This window comes from Pygoscelis adeliae, unplaced genomic scaffold, assembly GCF_000699105.1.
Source record: "Pygoscelis adeliae isolate BGI_AS28 unplaced genomic scaffold, ASM69910v1 Scaffold119, whole genome shotgun sequence".
In the NCBI taxonomy this organism is placed as follows: Eukaryota; Metazoa; Chordata; class Aves; order Sphenisciformes; family Spheniscidae; genus Pygoscelis; species Pygoscelis adeliae.
Genome location: NW_008825560.1, coordinates 126,725 through 146,525, shown reverse-complemented (window position 1 = coordinate 146,525; position 19,801 = coordinate 126,725). Strand labels below are relative to the sequence as shown.

Sequence of the window (19,801 nt, the reverse complement as noted above, 5' to 3'; positions counted from 1 at the left end):
GTTTTTGTCTTTGATGTGGTTTAGGTAAGGTGCACAATCCCGAATGGAATAGAAATGAAATCCCACATAGCTGTGGGGAACTTTGTGGAAAGAAGAGACAGTGTTTGGACTGTCCACATCTTTGTAACATGTAAGTAAATGTTTATCATATGCATATTGAAATGACCTGGAGAAAATTTCTGTGGATTGTATTTGGATATTTTTTGACTATAGGATATGCTTAGAGGTGTTTTATAGCTCAACTGAAGCCTGGGAGAAATGGAGGCTATTTGCATTTGTATGTCTAGAGTGAGTTCATATGAGAGAATGAACAGGAGGTCAGCAATGATAGTCATAGCAGCATTTCCATCATATTTTAGGAACTGAAGCAGCTGCCTGGCTGGGTTTCAAGAACTTCCATTGAAGTAGAGAAATAATAGTGAATAGAAGTAATTTTAAACGTATATCCAGTGGCCCACCAGACGTTTTAGGTGCTGCTTTTCCTGTAATAGTGTTTGTATATCTTAATCTAAGAGCAATGGTACTTGGTTAAACTGAAGGACCGCTTACTTCTATCCTTTGTTTCTTTTTCTTTTCTTTGTCCTCAACACTTTACAAGCCAAGAGGGCATTATATATATTTATCTATTTCTTGAGACCACCAGATGGTTGAACCGGGATCCCTCGTGGAGATCTTAATCGGTATACGTAACTCGGGTTGTTTTTGCTAACATTCATTAGTGTAATTCAATAAAGAGACGCAAAGAAAAGCAATTCTATTTTCAGTTTGATGCTTTCCTTTAGATCTTTTTTTAGCAGTGTGGTAGTATTATATTGATAAGATTAAGAGCATTAGGTGAGCTTTTTCGATGTATAAATATGCTTGCTAGTCAGAAAAATAAATTATATGTTGTTCCTAGTGTATCTAGCTTCATTTTCCATGTATGGAAGTTGGTCCATAATGCCTGTTCATAGTTCTGTTTTAAGAAGTTTTTAATAGAAGCAATTGTTTCTGCTCTTGGTACACAATCAAAACCTTGAGTCATTCCAACAAATAGATTATCATCTTATACTTTTTCCAAGGTTTACTAAAACTCAGAACTTTACTAGAACTTTACTCCAAACTTTTTATTTAATGCGTTCGGTTTCAAACCTATTTCAACATCTTGTTGAATGAAAGAATATTTCTTTAGTCTTTAATACTTCTTTCCCACATGTGAAAATATTATATTAGATTTCTTTTCAGACTGTCATTTCAGTGCTATAGCTGTTTTCTTAATTCATCATCATACTATATCCTCTTCACTGTGGTTTGCAGGGTGAAACTGAAACACAGATCAGCTTTCAGACTACGCTTGATGTAGCTGATATCCTGACTTAGCAGAATACTGATTCTCTTGGAGGCCAGCTGCTGGCCTCCATCTCAGAAGAGGCATGCATCCATGGAGGACTTTTTTGCCCAGTCAGAAATAAGTAGACTCCTTAACTACTTTGAGAACTCCGCGACTGCAACTTGCTACCTGACAAACTTTCCTATAGCGCTTGGAAGAAACAGCTGTTCTTTTCCTTTTTTTTCCTGTCCCAGTCTACAGCTGAGGCTCAGTCTCTGGTATTCTCTTCTGGGAAGTCTTCTGAACAGTGGTGGCAATATTGTGCCTATTGCAAGCTATGAATTCGTAGTCCCTGGTACTCTGATCTACGTCAAAAGCTGTGGAAATTGGGACCTTTTAAAATCCCACTTGTTACCAGTTTAAGTTGTAGCAAATTTAGGTGTTATCATTCAGCTCATTCCATATGAGTTAAAACCATGCTGAGAACATCCAGTCCTGGAGGTAAGGAAACGGCAAGGGTGTAGATCAAGATAATGGGTAGTTTTGGCACTCTCTGACTTGTGGTATTGATCTGGAGAGGAGTGCACTTTCAGCATCAGTGTTACCCAGTTTTGGACATTCCTCAGTATATGTTGGACACTTCTTCCTCCAGTGTGGGAATCTTAGGTATTTATGAGGACATACTGTGCCTCCTTTCCCTGTATCAAAAAGCAAGTAGAAACCTGGTTCTCTCTTGCCGTATCAGGAAGTGGTGGAGTTAGAGATGTGGAGCTTTATCATCTGAATGCATCTTTGGCAGTCTGTCTTACCAGCTCCTCCCCACTGGACAACCTCAACTGATCTAGAAGTCTGGATCATGATCTGTATCTGGGCAGAGTTTTTCCTCAAGAGAATACTCAAAGGTGGACTTGTTGCCATCAGGACCAGGAGTCTGTTTCATGTTCTTGCTTGAGTGTAGATGATCTCAGAACTCTTTCTTGTAAACACTTGTTTCTTTGGATTGTGGATCTTTTTCCCCTGCTCCCACAGGTTCCCATAACGTGATAAGGTTTGAACCAGAAATGCCATTCTGGTCACTGAGATGCTAAAAACTTTTTTGTTTTTCCTTTTCTTTTGTTTTTCCCCTTCTGGGTCAGATGTTTCATGTCATTGTCAAGACCTTCTACCTCACAGTGTGACGGGACGATGAATTCTCTGGAGTAAACTATTCGTGCTCTTCTCAAATATGTGTGACTTTAGTTAATAGTAGGGATGTGTCCATTGTTATGGGCAGTGGACTGAGTCTTGGTGTGGCGTTCTTGATGTTGCCCTTTCTCCAGTATTTAATCCCATGTATTCTGAGAAACCCTTTGCAGTTGAAGTATGTGGGACTCTCATTTAAAGTCCAGCTCTGTCCATTGTCTTCCAGTTGAGCAGACCTCTGTATCTGCAGTCCGTGAGCCTCTGACAGAGCTAATCTGGATGAATCCTGTTATGAACCATATTCATTGGTGGGACTTGAATCTGTGTCTTGGGGAACCTGCTTTTTGAGTCATGGGATTCTTGCTTAGTTTCTTATCTTTCTTTGTGGCTATTGTATCAACAATCAGAGTATGGGAGATTTAGATGCTTATAGCTCTCTATATAATATTATATACTGCTCTTTATATCAGAATTATTTATACAGTGCCTAGCAACAGAATCTGAATTGCAGTATTGTCTGAGTTTCCAGAAACCACACACTGTGTATCTACACTGCAGCTATCTGGTGTGACGCTACCAGGATCCAACATCATCCCCTTTTCTCCTCATATGTGACATCAGAGGAACATTGTTCTTATTGCTTTGCATTAGGATGCTTGTAGTTGCTCCCTCTGCCATGTAGATGAAATGTGCAGAGTACAGGAGGTGTTGTAAGTAAGCCATTGTAATAGTTGTTGGTGGTCTAAACTTCAGCCTCCCTCTTGCTGTCTGCCTTCTCTATGCATTGTGTTACGCTATATGCTAGGCTTGTGTGAACGATTGTCCCTTGTGGAATGAGCAGCTCTGAGAGCGATGTGACTGGTGATGTAATCTTTTGGTGGTGCCAGTTGTGCTATTCCAAGTGCTGCTTAGGTGGTTACATTATTCTTAACGTAGTATGAAGTAGCAAGTTGAAGTGGATCAAAGTGGATTCAGTTACTTGAGAATCTGTTTTCCCTTTAAAACTGAGTAACCATCAGGCTCTTGTGCCTGAGGAGAAAGAATTGGATTAAAAGTCATGGGAAAAGATTTGGGTCCTTTTACTTTAATACTTTGTGAAGTGATTAGTTTTATCAAGAAAACATTGAAAATATGGGGATTTTCCCCCCACTGTGTTCCCTGAGTAGGAAATGAGACCTTAAATTAAATCAGAAGGTGGCAAATACAGAAGGCATCAAATGCATTCTGCTAGGCAGGGAATCTCCTTGCAAACAATTAGTAAGATTCAAAAGAGAACAGATCCTGATATGGGTAATAAGAATGTCTAGAGCTCTCAGCATCATGTAGACACTTTTTGAAAGGATATTAAAGCTTGTACCCTGGTTAAGAGAGATTAGGATGACAGGCAAGAAGTGTGTTGTGTGGGGGGGGGGAGTGGGTGTCATAATTTTCTACTTTGCAGTGTTAGACCATCATTTTTGAGGCCCTTGTCTCTAAGCACTGTCTAAAATTCTGTAATAAGACATGCATCCTACATACTTTCAGTTTGAATCAGAGCTATGTTTCCTTAGGTTTTGTGACTCTGGTGGCTATGGCTTTCAAATTATTTGGTATTTCTTTTACACTTGTAAGGAATGTCTGAAATTGGTGTTCAAATTTAAAAAATGAGCTTACAGAGATACAGCAATTCTTCAGCCTACTGTTGCCTGTAACCAGCTTACACCTATGTGTTGATCCCCTTTATACCACCAGAACAAATGATTTTCTGCTGAAGTGGTATTTTGGTTATTAATTTATATTTTGTTTTGGGGGGGTTGCTTCCCCCTGGCGCCCCTGGATTTTTTTAATGGTTGGCCAATTCCCAACAGTATTTCCTCAATCTGACTTTTTTTTTTAAATGTAGATGTCATTGTGTTAATCTCATTCCCACAGTGTAGCGTTCAATTGGATGCTTGTGTTAAGTGTGGCACTAGCTAGCCCATTTTGGTAAAAATGAGTGACGCTAATTTACGCTGTTTTAATAGTAAATCTTTAATATTTGCTCAGATTTATTGAAATGGGTTAGTAACCATTTATATAAACAGCTTTGTTGGCAGAGCTGAGGAACAGGTAAGCAGCTGTTTGGAAGGGGAGTGCTTTGCAAGCCTTTTGCTAGCGTGAGCTGTGGTGTGCATAGCCTTCACAAAGTGAGTTCTCTTCGCGTTTTTAGTTTAAATACACTGAAATTCATTTCGCTCTGTTAGGTTTTACATCAAAGAAACATCTAGCTTAACCTTCAAGAAAATATTCCTGATAATAAACTTCATGACAAACTTAAACTTCTTTTAAGACTCTGAAATTCTCCCTGCCAGCTGGAACTATGCAAGGCCTTGAGAGCATTTGAAGAATGTCTTACAAAGGCAGTAAATGAAATTTTCTCTCTACTAGTTTAAATTTTAGTGTCTGGTCTTCCTTCAGAGATCTTTGGTGCTGTAATCTTTTCCACAGCAGTTACTGGAAGTCCGTTTGGGCTCTCCTACAGTATCTAGTATTTTCACTGTCAGGCAAATGGAAGTTTAATTTTTCCTAGATGTATCTATCATCACAGCCTTTCTTGTATGCCCGTTCTCTAGAGCAGCAGCAGTAAATTGTGAAATAAATCCTCCATGCTAATGATAGATAATGGAGTTTCAGTAAAAGTAAGACTGCATTCACTGAACAGAAGTTAATAACTGAAGTCTTCAGCCTTTTTGACTTCAGTTTGTAACACTGTTAAGTCATTTAACTTAACTTTTTGCTTAGTCCCTTAAAACAGACTAAAACTCTAAGGTAACACCCATCTTTATCAACTTTTTCTGCACTTTCTGTGTGTGTGTGTGTGCTGAGTGAAATTTGAATTTCTATCTTACCATTGTTGTATTGATCAAGTAAATCCTGGAACTGTACACATACTGTAGCTTCTGCATAAACCAAGTAGTACCAGAGACTTTTGCTAAATAAGTAGCATGCAAGTGTGTGTATCTGGAGGGATGCATAAAGAATACTTATTTTTAAAGTCAGAAGCTTGGTTGCAAAGTGTTAGTTTTTGCATTACTAGAATTTTTCTGTTCATATTAACCAAATGACACAGCTCACTTAAAACTGTCTCAGAAACACTTTATCAAAACTTGGAGATGTCTGGAAATTAATTGCGTGATACTCTTCTAACAGAACAAATCTTGCTATAAGACTGCAGTCTACTATATGTATTTACAACTTAAAAATATCTGTGATCAGTATAAATTGCTGTTATGTGGTATAGTATCATCAGAAAGTGTGCCAAGACTGGTCTCATGGAAGCAATGTTAACATTGCTTGAATATGATGGTGAAGAAAATAATATACCAGGTAGAAAACTTAACATGACAAGATTTCTGAAGATGATGTGTCTTCTAGCTTTTCCGTGTTATGACCTAGATCATAGCATTTTGAGTTTAGATCTATTTTTAATCTGATTGTTAAGTTTATAAGCTGGCATCCAGCCTTTAGAATCCTACATGGGTCTGTGAGAATTGAAGTCAAGACAGTGAAATATATAGTGCTGTCCTTTTACAAGAGGTTTTCTGTTGCAGAATGCATGTTAATTCTCATTGTCTGAAGTTCCACAATAGTTTTAATTTAATGATTTTGCTTTCTTCCTGTTTCCCTCTATATCGTGTTTTCCCTGCTCCATCCAGTTTTGTTCTTTTATCCCTTTCCTTGTGCCTGCTCTGCTGCTTATTTAACTCCTCATTATGCCATAAAACTGACGTATCAAAGAGACAGAGTTGTGGTTTCTTTGGTGGTTTGTTTTTTGGTTTTGCTGATGTTTTTTTGTGTTGAATTGGTTTATCGTGTAATGGCTTGGCTTTACTGTTAGAGCTGTCGTAAGTTGGGTGACAGATATTAGATTAGGCTTTGTTGTCAACTGGGAGGAGTGGTAGAGGAAGAAGGGAGCCAGACCACTGTTGATGAACTGCTGACATGACTTAATCATACTGCATATGACTGCAGTAACTGGTGTACTAATTGGTACTTGCGCAGTGACTGTACTTGGGGAATTTAGTAACTACCATGTAATTGGGTAGTTGGTTTATGGGTTTTTTTGCTGGTTGTTTTTTTTTTCTTTTTCTTTTGGCTAGGACATCTGGGCTGGTCAGTCCTGGCCGATAATAATTGCTCCACATGAGAGTTGCTGTATTTGCAAAGGAAGGGAACTGGGAGCTGGCTAAGGAAGAGTGCAGACCAGTTAGTTAAGTATAATTTCACAAACCTGGGCTTGTCTGTGCCCAACAGAGGTCTTATATGCAGATAGAGACCATCTAGTGTTTCTTGAAGTAGGAGGTGGATCTGATGATCAAGTAAGGGACTGGCATTGATGACACTCACAGGAAATTGCATTTGATGGTAGGAAAGAAAACTGAGGCAGACTTGCTGCATCTCCCATGTGTTACCTTACAAGAAGAGGAGCAACAACTCTTACTGGTGGTGTTAGAAATGCTGAGTTCAAAGATAAAGCCATCAACTCAAAAGAAGAAATTCATTGAGAGGTTTTTGTCTCTATTTAAGATCACTGAAGAAGGATAGGTATTAATGGTTTGGACATGCGATGTTTGTTTTGAGTTATCAGTGATGAACACAGTTGAGTTGATACATGTCTGCTGGTGAAATGCAAACTATGAAAATGTGTTAGTAGCACTGTTACTGTTTTAGCAGGAATACTGACGTTTTCCTTCAACATCAGTGACATTTGAGACTGATGCAACTGTAATAATCTAATATTTTTTTTCTTGTGTTAATAATGCTTTCATACCCTGCAGGAGTGTAGGTGGTTTGTATAATGTTCTGATAATGCACTGTGGATTGGGTCATGGTGGATTGTTTCTCTGGGAGCGTAGTAAAGCTAAAGTTAACTTTACAATTTGGTTTGCTTTTTGGACTTATTTAAGCCTGTGCCATCCAGGACCTTGCCCTTCGTGCCCAGCCTTTGTGACAAAAACATGTGAATGTGGACAAACAAGGTGAGAATGCTTCAAATATACAAATAAAAGTTTATATAAGAATAGTTGATTGAAAGCTTATATAATAAAATTTTTCTTTCTTACAGTTTATTAAAAGTTTCTAGAACAAAGTTTATTCTGAGCTGTAACTCTTATGTGCTAAAATAATTTGGAGAATTTTATAGTTTAAAAAAATGCAATTACTTTTAATCTTTTAAGAAGAAATAAAAATAATAAAAAAGAATTCTGTGTTAATCAATTTATGGTACATGTAGCTGAATTGTCCAAGCAGTCTGAGTTGATTTGATTTTGAAATCCTATTCTAGTATTTATTTATTTTATTTTGTAGAAGACACAGAGAAGGAAGTAGAAAAAGGTTCACACCTTTTCTATCTGAATGGAATATAATGCTGAGTTACTCCATTCCAGAAATAATAATTTAAAAAATAATGTGTACGATTCTAGGAAGCTGTACCACTAGCAAGAGAGAAGTCTGTAGTATACTTCAGACTTGAAAGCTATCCTTTCCTTGCATGTTAGATGCTTATAGTGTCATTGACAACATCAAGACTGTGCTGCCCATACTATCTCTGATCTCTCATATTCAGTTGTTCTGAGTCTTTAGAGTCCCTGTTCTAGCTACCTAGAACTGATTCTGTGTAAATAAAATGTATGCTTGTGCTCGTTTCCAGAACCAAAACAAACAAAAACTGATTTCAGTGTTGGCATTCTTGCTCTAGAAAAAATGTTTTCAGACTTTTACAATTATTTCTGAAAGTTTGAATGTAATATTAAGTGATCTTTTTCAAAAGAAGGTACAGCTATTTCTGTGGCAGTATTTGTAGTTGAAAGAACTTTGTCGTCAGTAGAAAAATGGATTGGTTGTAGATTACTGAATTTTATTTTACATAGTAAGATCACCTCTTTTTTTTTTTTAATTCTAGCTGTTCCTTGCATTTAGAAGTTTAATAGATGCAACCAACTTTGATTTATTACTTTTTCCCAGGTGCCAGCTACTTTCACCAGATTGCTGATTTTTTTAATACTGCATTTAATACTTAAAACTTGCTTCTAAACAGCATTTTTTCATATGTACTGTATTAGCATCCAAGATGTATGGTATGGCATCTCTGACTTTAAGTTGTTTTGAAGTTACTATTTCAAATGTACATTTTGCAACCATTGTATGAGGCCAGCCAGAATGGAAAAAGAGGAGAATTTATTGTTTTGTCCCATTTTTTTAACAATTTAATTAAAAAACCCAACTCTTTTTGTAGACTACTGACTCACTATTAAGGCCCACATCCCTATCTTCATTGTGCTCAGTGGACTTAGGATCGTTTAAGTCTTCAGAAAGATGTCTGTAATAGAAATATCTGCTCTTCTGGCATGATGCATAACCATACATTAGGTTCAAGTTATAGTGTCACCTTTTCTTTCAACAAAATGGAAAAAAAAAAAATTCCGTAGACTCACTACTGTGATAAGTGTCCGACTTTAGAGGGGCTGGAGAGGGGAAGCAGGGGGAAAAACAGGGGGGTTATTTCCTAAAAAGTCATTAAAAGTTATGCTCCCTTTCAAATGCGTTGGCATTTTACTGAAAAAGTATTTTCCTCTTTAATAAATGCTCTATAGATATTAAGGTAGCTGACAGACTGTGATGTCATTTCTCTACAGTCATTCAGTGCGCTGTGGCCAATCAACAAAAATTCATTGTTCTAATGTATGTGGAAATACTTTAAACTGTGGTAAGCACAGCTGTACTCAAGTGTGCCATGCAGGAAAATGTTCACCTTGCCAATTAACAGCACAGCAAGGTAAGTATTGGAAAGCCTTATGTATATCCATTCTACACTACGAAAACCAGAGGGTGAAAAAAAACAGTACCAAGAGGCAAGTGCCCTATTTTTACTTAACAAAACCAAAATCTATTGCTAGAATATTTTAAAAAAGGAAAATGTGTCAGCATCACTATATATTTAAATAAGAATATAAACATGACTAGAAAGAATCCTGCCAAGGTGATTAGGCTGTTGGAGCATGTGCCCTATTAGGACGGGCTGGTGGTACTGGAATTTGTTAGCTTGAGAAGGCCGAGTAGTGGCCTTTCAATAGCTAACAGGAGGTAATCAAGAAGACAGAGACAGACTGTGCACGGGGGGAGGATGAGAGACAATGAGCCTAAGTTGAAATGTTATAACTAGCTATAAGAAAAAACTCTTTTCTTGGAAACTTGGAGGTTTTCAAGACCCAACTGAATGAAACACTGAGTAATGTGATCTGATCTCATTGATGACTCTGCTTTAAGTAAGGGCTTGGACTAGCTGATCCCCTAAGGGCCCTTCTGACCTGATTTGTCCTATGATTCTACTTAATCTTTTACTATAATTCTGAGGTACATGGAAGAAGAATAGAAAGAGGTATAGGAAAGTACATTTCAATAAGCTACTCATGGTTTCTGTTAAAATTTTCTAAACTTGGTCTTGAATGGAAATTAGATTGTCGCATGTATGTGTGCCAGTATACAAGTACATTTTTGTTGAAATTTGATATAGAAAATTGCAAGTTAATTTTCTCAACTTTCAAGGTAACAATTAACTTGTTACGTATACTGCTTTAATAAGTAAGCTTTTTGTGCAGATAATACTTCCTATTTATTTTTTATCTATCAAAACAAATAAAACAGAAATTCCAGCTTCTGCAGGACTGAGAAACCTCTATTGCTGAAATAAATCTAAAGAGCAACTTCATTATTCTTCTAAAAACTGACTGTAACAATTTTTCACATTTCACCTTTTTATATTTGCTGTACTGCTGGACGTGTTTTGTCACGGATTCTCTTGTGTTGTTTTCTGTGGAATATTGCTTTCTTTCAGTGTGTTACTGTGGAAGCAACTTTAAAGAAGTATTGTGTGGGACAAAGGAAGAATTCTCTGATGGATTTGGGAATTTCTCATGTCAGAATATATGTGGCAAGTAAGGTCACTATAATTTAGGTTTTTGAAAAGAAAAAGGTCATTTTATTCACACTCAGTGATCATGATACTCTTAGATAATTCCCCCCTTTTTTTGTTTTTTTTTTTTCTTTGGTTTTTTTTTTTTTTTTCCAGAAAATTAAATTGTGGGAGGCACAACTGTACGCAAGTATGCCATCCTCAGCCTTGCCAGCTCTGTCCACGACTTCCACAAGTAGTGTATCGCTGTCCTTGTGGTCAGACTCCTCTCAGCAAGTTACTGGAACTAGGATGTGTTGAACGTAAAATATGCACAGACCCTATCCCATCATGTGGAAAAACATGTGGCAAACCTCTTTCTTGTGGTAGCTATGGTAATTAGAACTTTCTGTATCAGAGTATTCAAATTATCTCATTGTTTAAAAAAAAAAAGTGGTCCTTAACTGTTTCATTTCAAGAAATAAGCATTTGATTAGTGATTTTGGGTTTTAACCAAACTGAGTGTAAAAGCCACTGCAGAGCCTGCAGTTTGACTGTTTGTTCATAATGATACCTTAAAATCAGGAAGTATATTTGACTAGAAAGCACTACCACTAGCTAGCCTTTTAAATTTTGTTTACATGCACTTTTCCTATGTTGGCAGAGGAATAGAGCTGTAGGAATTTCCAGAGAGTATTGATGTATTATATTGATACATATTGATGTCTTTTAAAAGCCCACCTAGATCTTTGACTTTCATGTGGAGACTGGTAGAGATAAATGACTTTGTTCAGATGCCTCCAGTAAATAGTTATTTCCTGCTGCTGTAAGAGGTTCATGAAGTAAAAAGTAGTGTTGGAAAGTTGGAGAAAGTTATGTGCAGAAGCAATTTGACACTTCAATGAGTGCAGTAGGTAACTCAAGTGTATTTAACTGTGAGATTGTGTGAAGATCCAGTTTTACAGACTACATATTTAATCATGATTTGTTAGACTTTAGAGAGGAGAGAGACTAATGCTGTCAGGATGAGGGCTTCTTATTAATGACTGATCCATTCTGTCAGTCCAAGGACAACAAGTAGAGAGGGAATGAGTAATTTAGCTTTTAGTTGAATTTCAGTTAACCTAGTAAGTGAAATATGAAGGTATGCATAGTAAGTCATTCTTTGGGCTGAAAAGGAATTAAAAATTACTTAAAATTCCTGGAACTTGGGTTAAGATAGTACCACATGATCTTTTTTTTCCCCCTCCCTCCCATACGTTAATGTAAAAAATATTTAAAATGTATGCATTTTCAATGTTAATTGTAGACCTGAAACTCTAGTCTATAGATTCAGGATTAAAAAGTTGAAAATAATGGCAAAATTTTATACACATTTAACTCAAAATAGTTAATTTGTTTAGAAACCCAGCTGCACATAGCTTAGTATTTTTGACCAGTAGTGCTCCGGATAAATAGGAAGTTCCAGGTGATGGATTTTATTTTTTTTAATTGATTGTTAATCTTTTTATTTTCATTTTGCTAGAGTTCATTCATACATGTGAAAGCCTTTGCCATGAAGGAGACTGTAGACCATGTTCTCACACTTCAAATATTTATTGTAGGTGTGGCTTCAAAAAAAAGGTGAGTGTATAAAGCTTGACCATGGAAACAGGTAATCTTTGGTTTTTTTTTTTAAAGCTGTGGAGAAAAAGGAGCTGAAGTAGTTAAGGAAAAGAAAACTAAGAAGTATAAGAGGTGCTGTGCTCCTTAGTTGCAAGAACCTCCGTTGTATACTGATAGATGTTAACTAGATTATACTGTGAAGTGCTAACAAAGGCACTGTTACATACACTGCCACATACATACTGTGGAGGTACTTTTTTGAAGTATTTTTGCAGAGTTTACACAGAATTCTGTTTGTTTAAGCTGGCTGCAAAGTCCTATATTATCCTGTAGTATTTATATAGCACAAAGAATGGTAGTTTTACCAGGAGTAATGTAAACTGAGAGAAGAAAGGTAACCTAACATAAAAAGCTAACTAAAACTTTATAGTAATAGCACGTAGATTTGTTGCAGAATTTTTTGGGGAGAATATGAAGTTTTTACTGCTCCCCATTCTTCATACATTTATATAGTGACCCAGCAGATTCTCAGCAATTGTATAATAATTAGTATATTTTTAAACTATGCTATAGTATATATTAGTATATTTTAAACTATGCTGTGATCATAGCTTTGAAATCTTTGGCTACTATCACAGGAGCCTTGATGACTTTTCTGACCTGTTATATATCATCTATAACTAGAGATGGCCTCTGAATATATGTCTTAAAGTACATAGAAATGATTGAGACTTTGCTTGAGGTTGGAACAGTTTTCTCCTGCAAGTTTTCTGAAGGTAGTTATGGGGTAGAAGGCTTCAGATTATCTTTCGTTTTGAGGCCTGAAACAAAGTAGTGAGGTTTGGGTTTTAGTTTATGCAGCTTCTCAGACACCGGAAAGGTGCTTCTTGAAAAAGTATGAGTGAACTACAGTGATAATCAATCATGAAAAATGCGATGCTCTGAAATGACAACTCAGAATGTAAAGTTGTGATGACTGAAGGTTTAAATATAGTCAATCAACAATATTCTTTTCATCCATCACCTTTTATTTTCATGTTGAGGTCTTTAATCTAGGTAAAACTTCTTTGATCATGAGATTTGACTTCACTCTCTCTTTTTTTTTAATCAAGTCAGACTTGCATTTTTGGGACAGCTGGTCAAAGCACAAATTTATGCGCTCTGTCAATATTCTCTGGGAGAGCTCTTTTGGTTTCCTCCATGCAAGTTTCTGGTTTCTTAGGACAAACATGTTTCTGTCACTTCACAGCATTATCTGCTGAATTAAGTGGGGAATACAAAACTACAATTTTTTTTTTTTTAATTGGTATTGAACCTCTAAGGAAAAAGTACTGTGTTAAAAGATTTGAGGATTTTTCCAGCTTTTGTTTCACTTTTGTATACAGAAGTGTTACACACATGAAAACCGAGAGTGCTGCTTCTTTCTGTATCATGTGACTAGGTGTGTTCTAGATAAGTTTCAGTTGTTTCCTCTGTTTTAACCTAATGGCTCCCTGTTTGCTTCCTAGGAAGTCCCATGTACTCTCCTCAGAAATAAAGGTACAATGTTATGTTACATATATAACGTGTAATTGGTTTAAAAACAATACACAGCTCATATTAATTTGGGGTTTGATTGACAAAGTTGGCAAATATTTGATGAGTACTGCTTCTTTTATCCATACTTCTGTGCCAAGTTGGTAATTTCTTGAGATGCTGCTACTTTTGAGAAGAGGTTTGAAATAAACCTCTTTCGTTTCTATTCATCTTTAACATAAGGAAAGACTTCTTCACCATTTGATCTCGAAGATTCCAGACAAGCTGTCTATTTCAGTTTGAACAGTTTCTTATGTCACCTGCCATATTCAATAGGTTCCTGTACCCCCCCCACCCCCCCCCCCCCCCCCCCCCCCCCCCCCCCAAAAAAAAAAAAACCAACAAGCAAACCCAACCAACCAAAAATCCCAAAAGAACCCAAACAAATGACAAAAAAAAACCCAAACAAAACAAAAACCAACAGCAAAAATGAGCTCTGTGTTCCTGCCTGAGAGAGTTGGGTGATTAATGTCTTGTCCACCAAGCTGAGAATTGCAACTTACTCAACTTTTTATCTGTGTTTTGATGCAATAGTGTATACAAGGTGTCATTGTCTCCATACTTATGCCAGTACTGGTAGCATCTTAAAACCAGTTGACATCCTGCGTATCTTTGGGTCAACTTGCACAGCTCAGATGCAAAGTAATGCTTTTGTTCTGCTCTTGTCCAAGTTCCTGGGGAAATACAAGCTTTGATTCTGCTTCACAGTTGCATACTGCTGGTCTTTGCATCTGAGCTTGGCAGAGTTCCCATTTGACACTTCTTGGTATTCTGGATGTAGCATCTCAAAATTCACCTCAGTGAAATGTTTACTTGATGGACCCCCGTCATACTGAGGTACTTGGTTACAAGATACGTAAGCTAGTAATATGCGTATATCCTAATTTGAGCTTTTGTCTATGAAGACATTGCTCTTCAGAATCCAGAAGTGATTGCTTTTGTTACCTGTGGATGGTGATAAGGATATTCTTTGTTAATACTAGTTTCATGAGCATATCAGCAGTAGTTGTATTTAGCTAACTTTTACTGCCTTACCAGTTTGAGCAGTCTTACACTGGAGTACCACAAACATCCAATTTATCAGGATATCCTGTTTTCTGTGTTCTATTGTGCAGAGTTTATGGTGTAAAGACTAATGTGAAATAAACTAGTTTCATGTATTCTGCTCTACAAAATCCTTTTGAGCAAGGGTTTGTTTAAAGGAAGCCAAGTGTTCGCATGGGGATTAATGTGGAAGAGCAAGTAATTTAAAAGTTTGCTTGCTGACTTACTCTATATTAGTGTCTTCTAAACCATGCTCTGCAACAGCCTTAGAGTAACATTGTGATCACAGCCTTTGTTCTCAGTATAAGCAAAGACATAAAAGTTATGACTGTTTTTTTGTGGTGTTGGGTTTTTTTTGTTTTTAATAGCTGCTATTACATTCATGTGTGACAAGCGATGCAACAAGAAAAGATCATGTGGACGACACAAGTGTACTGAAGTTTGCTGTGTGGTAAGTTTACTGGTGGTATAAAATTGTTCATTGTGATGTGTGTGTAGTTTTGGTTGTGATGTTAAACGACTTTTTTGCTTTTGTATCTTTCCATTTTTGTGCATCTTCAGTCTCTATTTGCAGTATTGGTCATGCTCAAAAAGTTTGTGTGTGTGCACTTATTTTGCAACATTTGTTTTATGGGTATCATTATAAATGTAAAACCACGTTCCAGCCTAAATGCAATTAAATCACTGTAAAGGTGCTTTTTGTCAATGCAGTGATTCCAGGGAGAGTGGGGAGGGGAAGGATATTACTTAATACAAGAAGCATAAGCTATGATATAGCTATGTCTGCAATAGAGGTCTTAACAGAATCCGCTTTAAAAATTGTGTATCCATACAGTGATGGAAAAAATGTATAGATCAGGCCTAAGCTATTTTTTGCACTATACAGTTTTGTTAATTAGTAGATTATGACCTCACAGAGAAAAATAAACCAATGGGGTTTATAGTTAATTCTGCTTTTCTTCTTTTGCCTTCCCCTAGGACACAGAACATAAGTGTTCTTTGGTTTGTGGTCGTAAACTCAACTGTGGGCTTCATAGATGTGAAGAACCCTGTCATCGGGGCAGCTGTCAAACATGCTGGCAAACAAGTGAGTTATGTGCAAAAGTACATTATTTCTTAGATATTAGAGAAATTTATTCACTTAACTGGTCAGAATTGGACAGAGAATGTGATCCAAATTGGCCAGAACCTGAAGAATATGCAGTTCATTTTGATTGTATGCTTTTTCATGAAAGAGAAAGTTATTTCATTTTAGATGAGTCTAAGTGTTGGATTTTAATAGTTAAAATTGAATTACAGTGAAATATATTGTTATGTATGTTGATCCAGCAGTCACTTAAAAGATTTGAGGAATCATGCAAGGAAAACAAAAGCAGCTTAGAAAGATAGTTTCCAAGTTAAGGGAACTCTTGTTTAACAACGTAATAACTGTTAAAGATATTGAAGTATGTAGCAGAATTTGTTTAGCTGCTTAGAATTCGGACTTTCCCAACTTGGTACACTAGTGATTTTTCTCTGGACAGGACCATCTGAAGAAATAAGAGACGTCAGTTGTTTGTGACTTTAGGCTTTCTGGTCACACTCTGGATAGTGAAAATTAGTACTGAATTGCTAGAAATAGATGGACAGCCAGCAGGTATTAATTTTCTTAGGATTGCTGACTATTTAAAGATTTAAGCTGGTGCAATAGCTTTAGACAGGTATGTACTCTTATTAAAAGCTATGTCAGTTGAATATCCTAGTTTTTCTACAACTGCTTTTTACCACTTGATGTCGGGGACCATATGTGGATTATTTTGCACCATCATAATAGGTAGATAATACTAAATTTTCTGATTTTGGCCTGAAGCAGACAGAATAATGCTTCTGTTTCCTTTTGCTAGCAGAACTTCTAGTTTATCTGGAACATCTTCATATGTGATAGCAGTTTAATTATTTTTCTCAGTCTCATATTTTAATACAGGTTTCCCCTTTCTTTATATAGTTGTAGCTTATCGCGGAAGTTATAAGCTATTTATTAAATGCAATTTTTGAAAGTTGGGCAGAAAAAGCCTGTAATGAATTCTTCAGCTTGTATCCATCCTTCCACCTAGTGTTCGCTTAAGTTTGAAAGTTTTCTTTAAATCCATCATTGTTAAGTCTTACAGCTGTGAATTCTAGGTTTATTTTTGCATCTGCTGTAAGCTGCAGTAAAACTGAGGGGAGAGTGTTTCTAGAACGGAATATAAATACTCACCTGTAGTTCCCCTTCAGCTTTCATCAAATACTGTTTTTTGCCTAGTAGTTCTGCAGTCACTGCTGGAGAAAAGTGAGTCTCCTCTCTCAGAAACTGGGTACTGCTTTGGAACTGCTCACTGGAATGTGGGAAAGAGGATAACGAGATGTTGAAAGTGTGAACCAGACCTCATGACATTGGTGAAAAGAAGAGAGACAGGTGTACATTTTAAGGATACTGTTTACAGCTGGAAGTGTCTTAGCTGCCATAGTACACGTGTCTCTCCTATATCATTGACTATGTGTATAAGAACTCAATTTTTCTATGGAGGCGAAATTTTCATGGAAACATCCTGGAAAAGAGAAGGTACTAGAGCCTCTAAAGCTCACTGTGGTTGAAATAGCATTCTAGTCTGTCTTAATAGCCTATGAATATGATGTGCACGTTGACTGTACCTCTCTTTTAAAAAAAAAAAAAAATGTTTCTGTGTCCAAACACTTCTCTTGACAAAGCAAAATAGTAATCTGAATGTCTCAGAAGTCCTGTTAGTAACTGCTGGTCCAGTTGAGTCAGAATGCACAGTTTTTTCTGAATGGTTGTTTTTCTTCACTGGATTTCATGGGTTTGATCTTCAAGATCATTAAACTTCTCCACACTGCTGCAGTATTTTTGAGGATTGTATTTCACTCTCAGACCTAAGATTCAGATGCCTGTCTTAGCCTGGAGAGACCTAAGGATTGCCTCCCCTGTAAATTGTTCCACTGTTGGATGTGATGCAGTTGAGAGGTCAAGCTTCACTTCCGCAATTTTGCAGTGAGGCCGTTTTTTGAGCACAGGAAAAGCAGCTACCTACTCAAGGAACCAGATACTTATGGTCATTTGGCTTAAACCTTTGTGTCCCTGAAGTCTCCCATTCTGAATTTGTCCAGAGGTAAATCAGCTAAGCAGTATCTTCAAAGATTTCTTACCTGCTTTCCTTGGATGCTGCTAGTTGAGATTTCAGAGGCATACATTGTGTGATTCTGACCCTGTAGCTGATGGGGAGTGCTTCTCAGCACTAAGAAGTTCATCCTTGGCTCTGATCTACCTGTCTAGCCACCACTTTGCAGTTGGGCTGCATCAGCCATTGTATCATGTGCCATGCCACGGTCAGCTGCAAGCCGCTTGCCACTCATTAGATTGGACTTCTTGCCCCTGGCTCCATCTCCACTACTGATTTTGCTGGGAATGGCGAGGGCTGGCATCAAGATGCAATACTAGAGTACATCTACACCTCTGTGGTTCTGTGTGCTTCCCAGGTACTTTACCTTTCTAGTGTCATTTCCTCAGTGCTGAGAGGCGAGTTCCCTTTCTATGCCCAAGTCTCTTTATACACATCCAGTCTGCTTCAAGACAGCAGTATATCTCTTGGGGAAAATAAATGATGTCAGCATTAGACAGCTTTTTTTTTTTTTTTAAGTTGTCAGATGTTGTGTTTCTACTCTTTGGATCAGACCTCTGCATTCCCTTGCCATTATCCTGATTAGTGCTAGTGAAGGAACCTTCATTATAGTTAAGATTCTTCACCCTATAACTTCTTATCAATAGTAAGCAGCCAGTGTAGCTGTCTAACACTCAGGTCTTCCAGGGACCTTGGTCTCTGGTCTTTCGTCTTCCTGGACCAAGGAAGATTTGTGGCTTTGAAGCCTGGAGTGTTAAAGGTTGTTCCAAGACCTGTAGTAAGGATCAACAAAAACCCTACTCTTTCCCATGCTTGCTTTACACACAAAATCCATGGACATTCTGAAACTTCTCAGCTTTTTCTACTTCTTTCTACTTCTTTCTTCTAACCCTTAACATTTTGTTCTCCCCAGCATTCTTATTTGCTGGAATTTATTGTAACTGAGTCTCCTTAGACAAAAGTTATGATCCTTTCTACTAACTGCTGCACTCTAAGATACATAGGCAAATGACTAGGACCTGGCCTGATATTTAACTGACTGAACAGACAATAAAAAAACAACTGGACACGAGAAATTTCTGAACATAACAAAAAACGCAGTGAAAAGCTGACAAAAGTTTCACATAGTGCCATGAGGAATGGATGGATTTCACAGATGTTAAGGGTGAGAGATGGCTGAGCTTCACAGATAATTGGAGGAGGGGGGTATTGGGAACCTTTTGGGAGTGGAATATTGCAGAACTTAGGTCGTTGTGTGATGCTGGGATGACCTAGCTAATGATACCAGAAATAGCAGATTTGGGTACAGATGTAGCTAAACTGGGACCAATGGAGAGAAATTTATTTGGTAGATTATTTGGGAGGAATCAAGGTGGATGCATGGGAAAATGGAAAGAAGGGGAGATAAAAAGCACCATTTGCACAAATGAAGCTGCTGGTCAGTGCACCTCTCTGACAGAGCCCTGTGCACCTGATGACAACTGTCTATCCTGTCCTAGTTAAGAATAAGATTTAATATCTTTCAGTGTAATCTCATTCTCTATTCTGTGTGTGAGAGGTCTAAGTGCCAGCAACTGGAGACTTGGCTGCAGATCATGGGAGCACACAGTCTCTACGCTAGCAACTGGAGAGACCAGACAGACTTATCATACTGTATGCCAGCAGCTGGACAACGGGGTCACAAGTTAAAGGGGCCCTTTGGTCTGGGTGCCAGCACTTGGAGAGACTAGGGTGTGTGTGCGATTCCCTTGTTAATTTCAGTCCTGTGTGTGCCTGTGTATGCCTGGATAATTTGCTAATGAACATGCTTCAAAGCTGGACTGACTGGCTAGTAGGAGGAGATCTGCCTCTGGAAATACTCAAGGTTTCAGCCAGTGACTGGGTAAGGGGTCTGTCCAGGTATGGATATTAGACAGAGCCTATGCTAATATTTGAGATCCATGAATGTGGAGTACATGTGAATCTAGAGTGTATGCGTGTGTGTGTCTTCACTAGTGAACTTGAATCCTGATGAGCTGGAGA

At 37.5% G+C, this 19,801-nt stretch overlaps 1 protein-coding gene across 1 annotated transcript in view; it reads left to right on the top strand.

Annotated features, from left to right (window-relative positions):
- Positions 1-19,801, top strand: part of NFX1 (nuclear transcription factor, X-box binding 1) — a 67,101-nt gene that overhangs the window by 12,509 nt on the left and 34,791 nt on the right. The window contains exons 5-13 of the mRNA XM_009332360.1: positions 25-130; positions 7,417-7,488; positions 9,145-9,284; positions 10,344-10,443; positions 10,578-10,795; positions 11,926-12,023; positions 13,514-13,544; positions 14,993-15,075; positions 15,603-15,711. Of these exons, the coding sequence (XP_009330635.1) occupies positions 25-130; positions 7,417-7,488; positions 9,145-9,284; positions 10,344-10,443; positions 10,578-10,795; positions 11,926-12,023; positions 13,514-13,544; positions 14,993-15,075; positions 15,603-15,711 (957 nt within the window). The remainder of the gene's footprint in view (positions 1-24; positions 131-7,416; positions 7,489-9,144; positions 9,285-10,343; positions 10,444-10,577; positions 10,796-11,925; positions 12,024-13,513; positions 13,545-14,992; positions 15,076-15,602; positions 15,712-19,801) is intronic.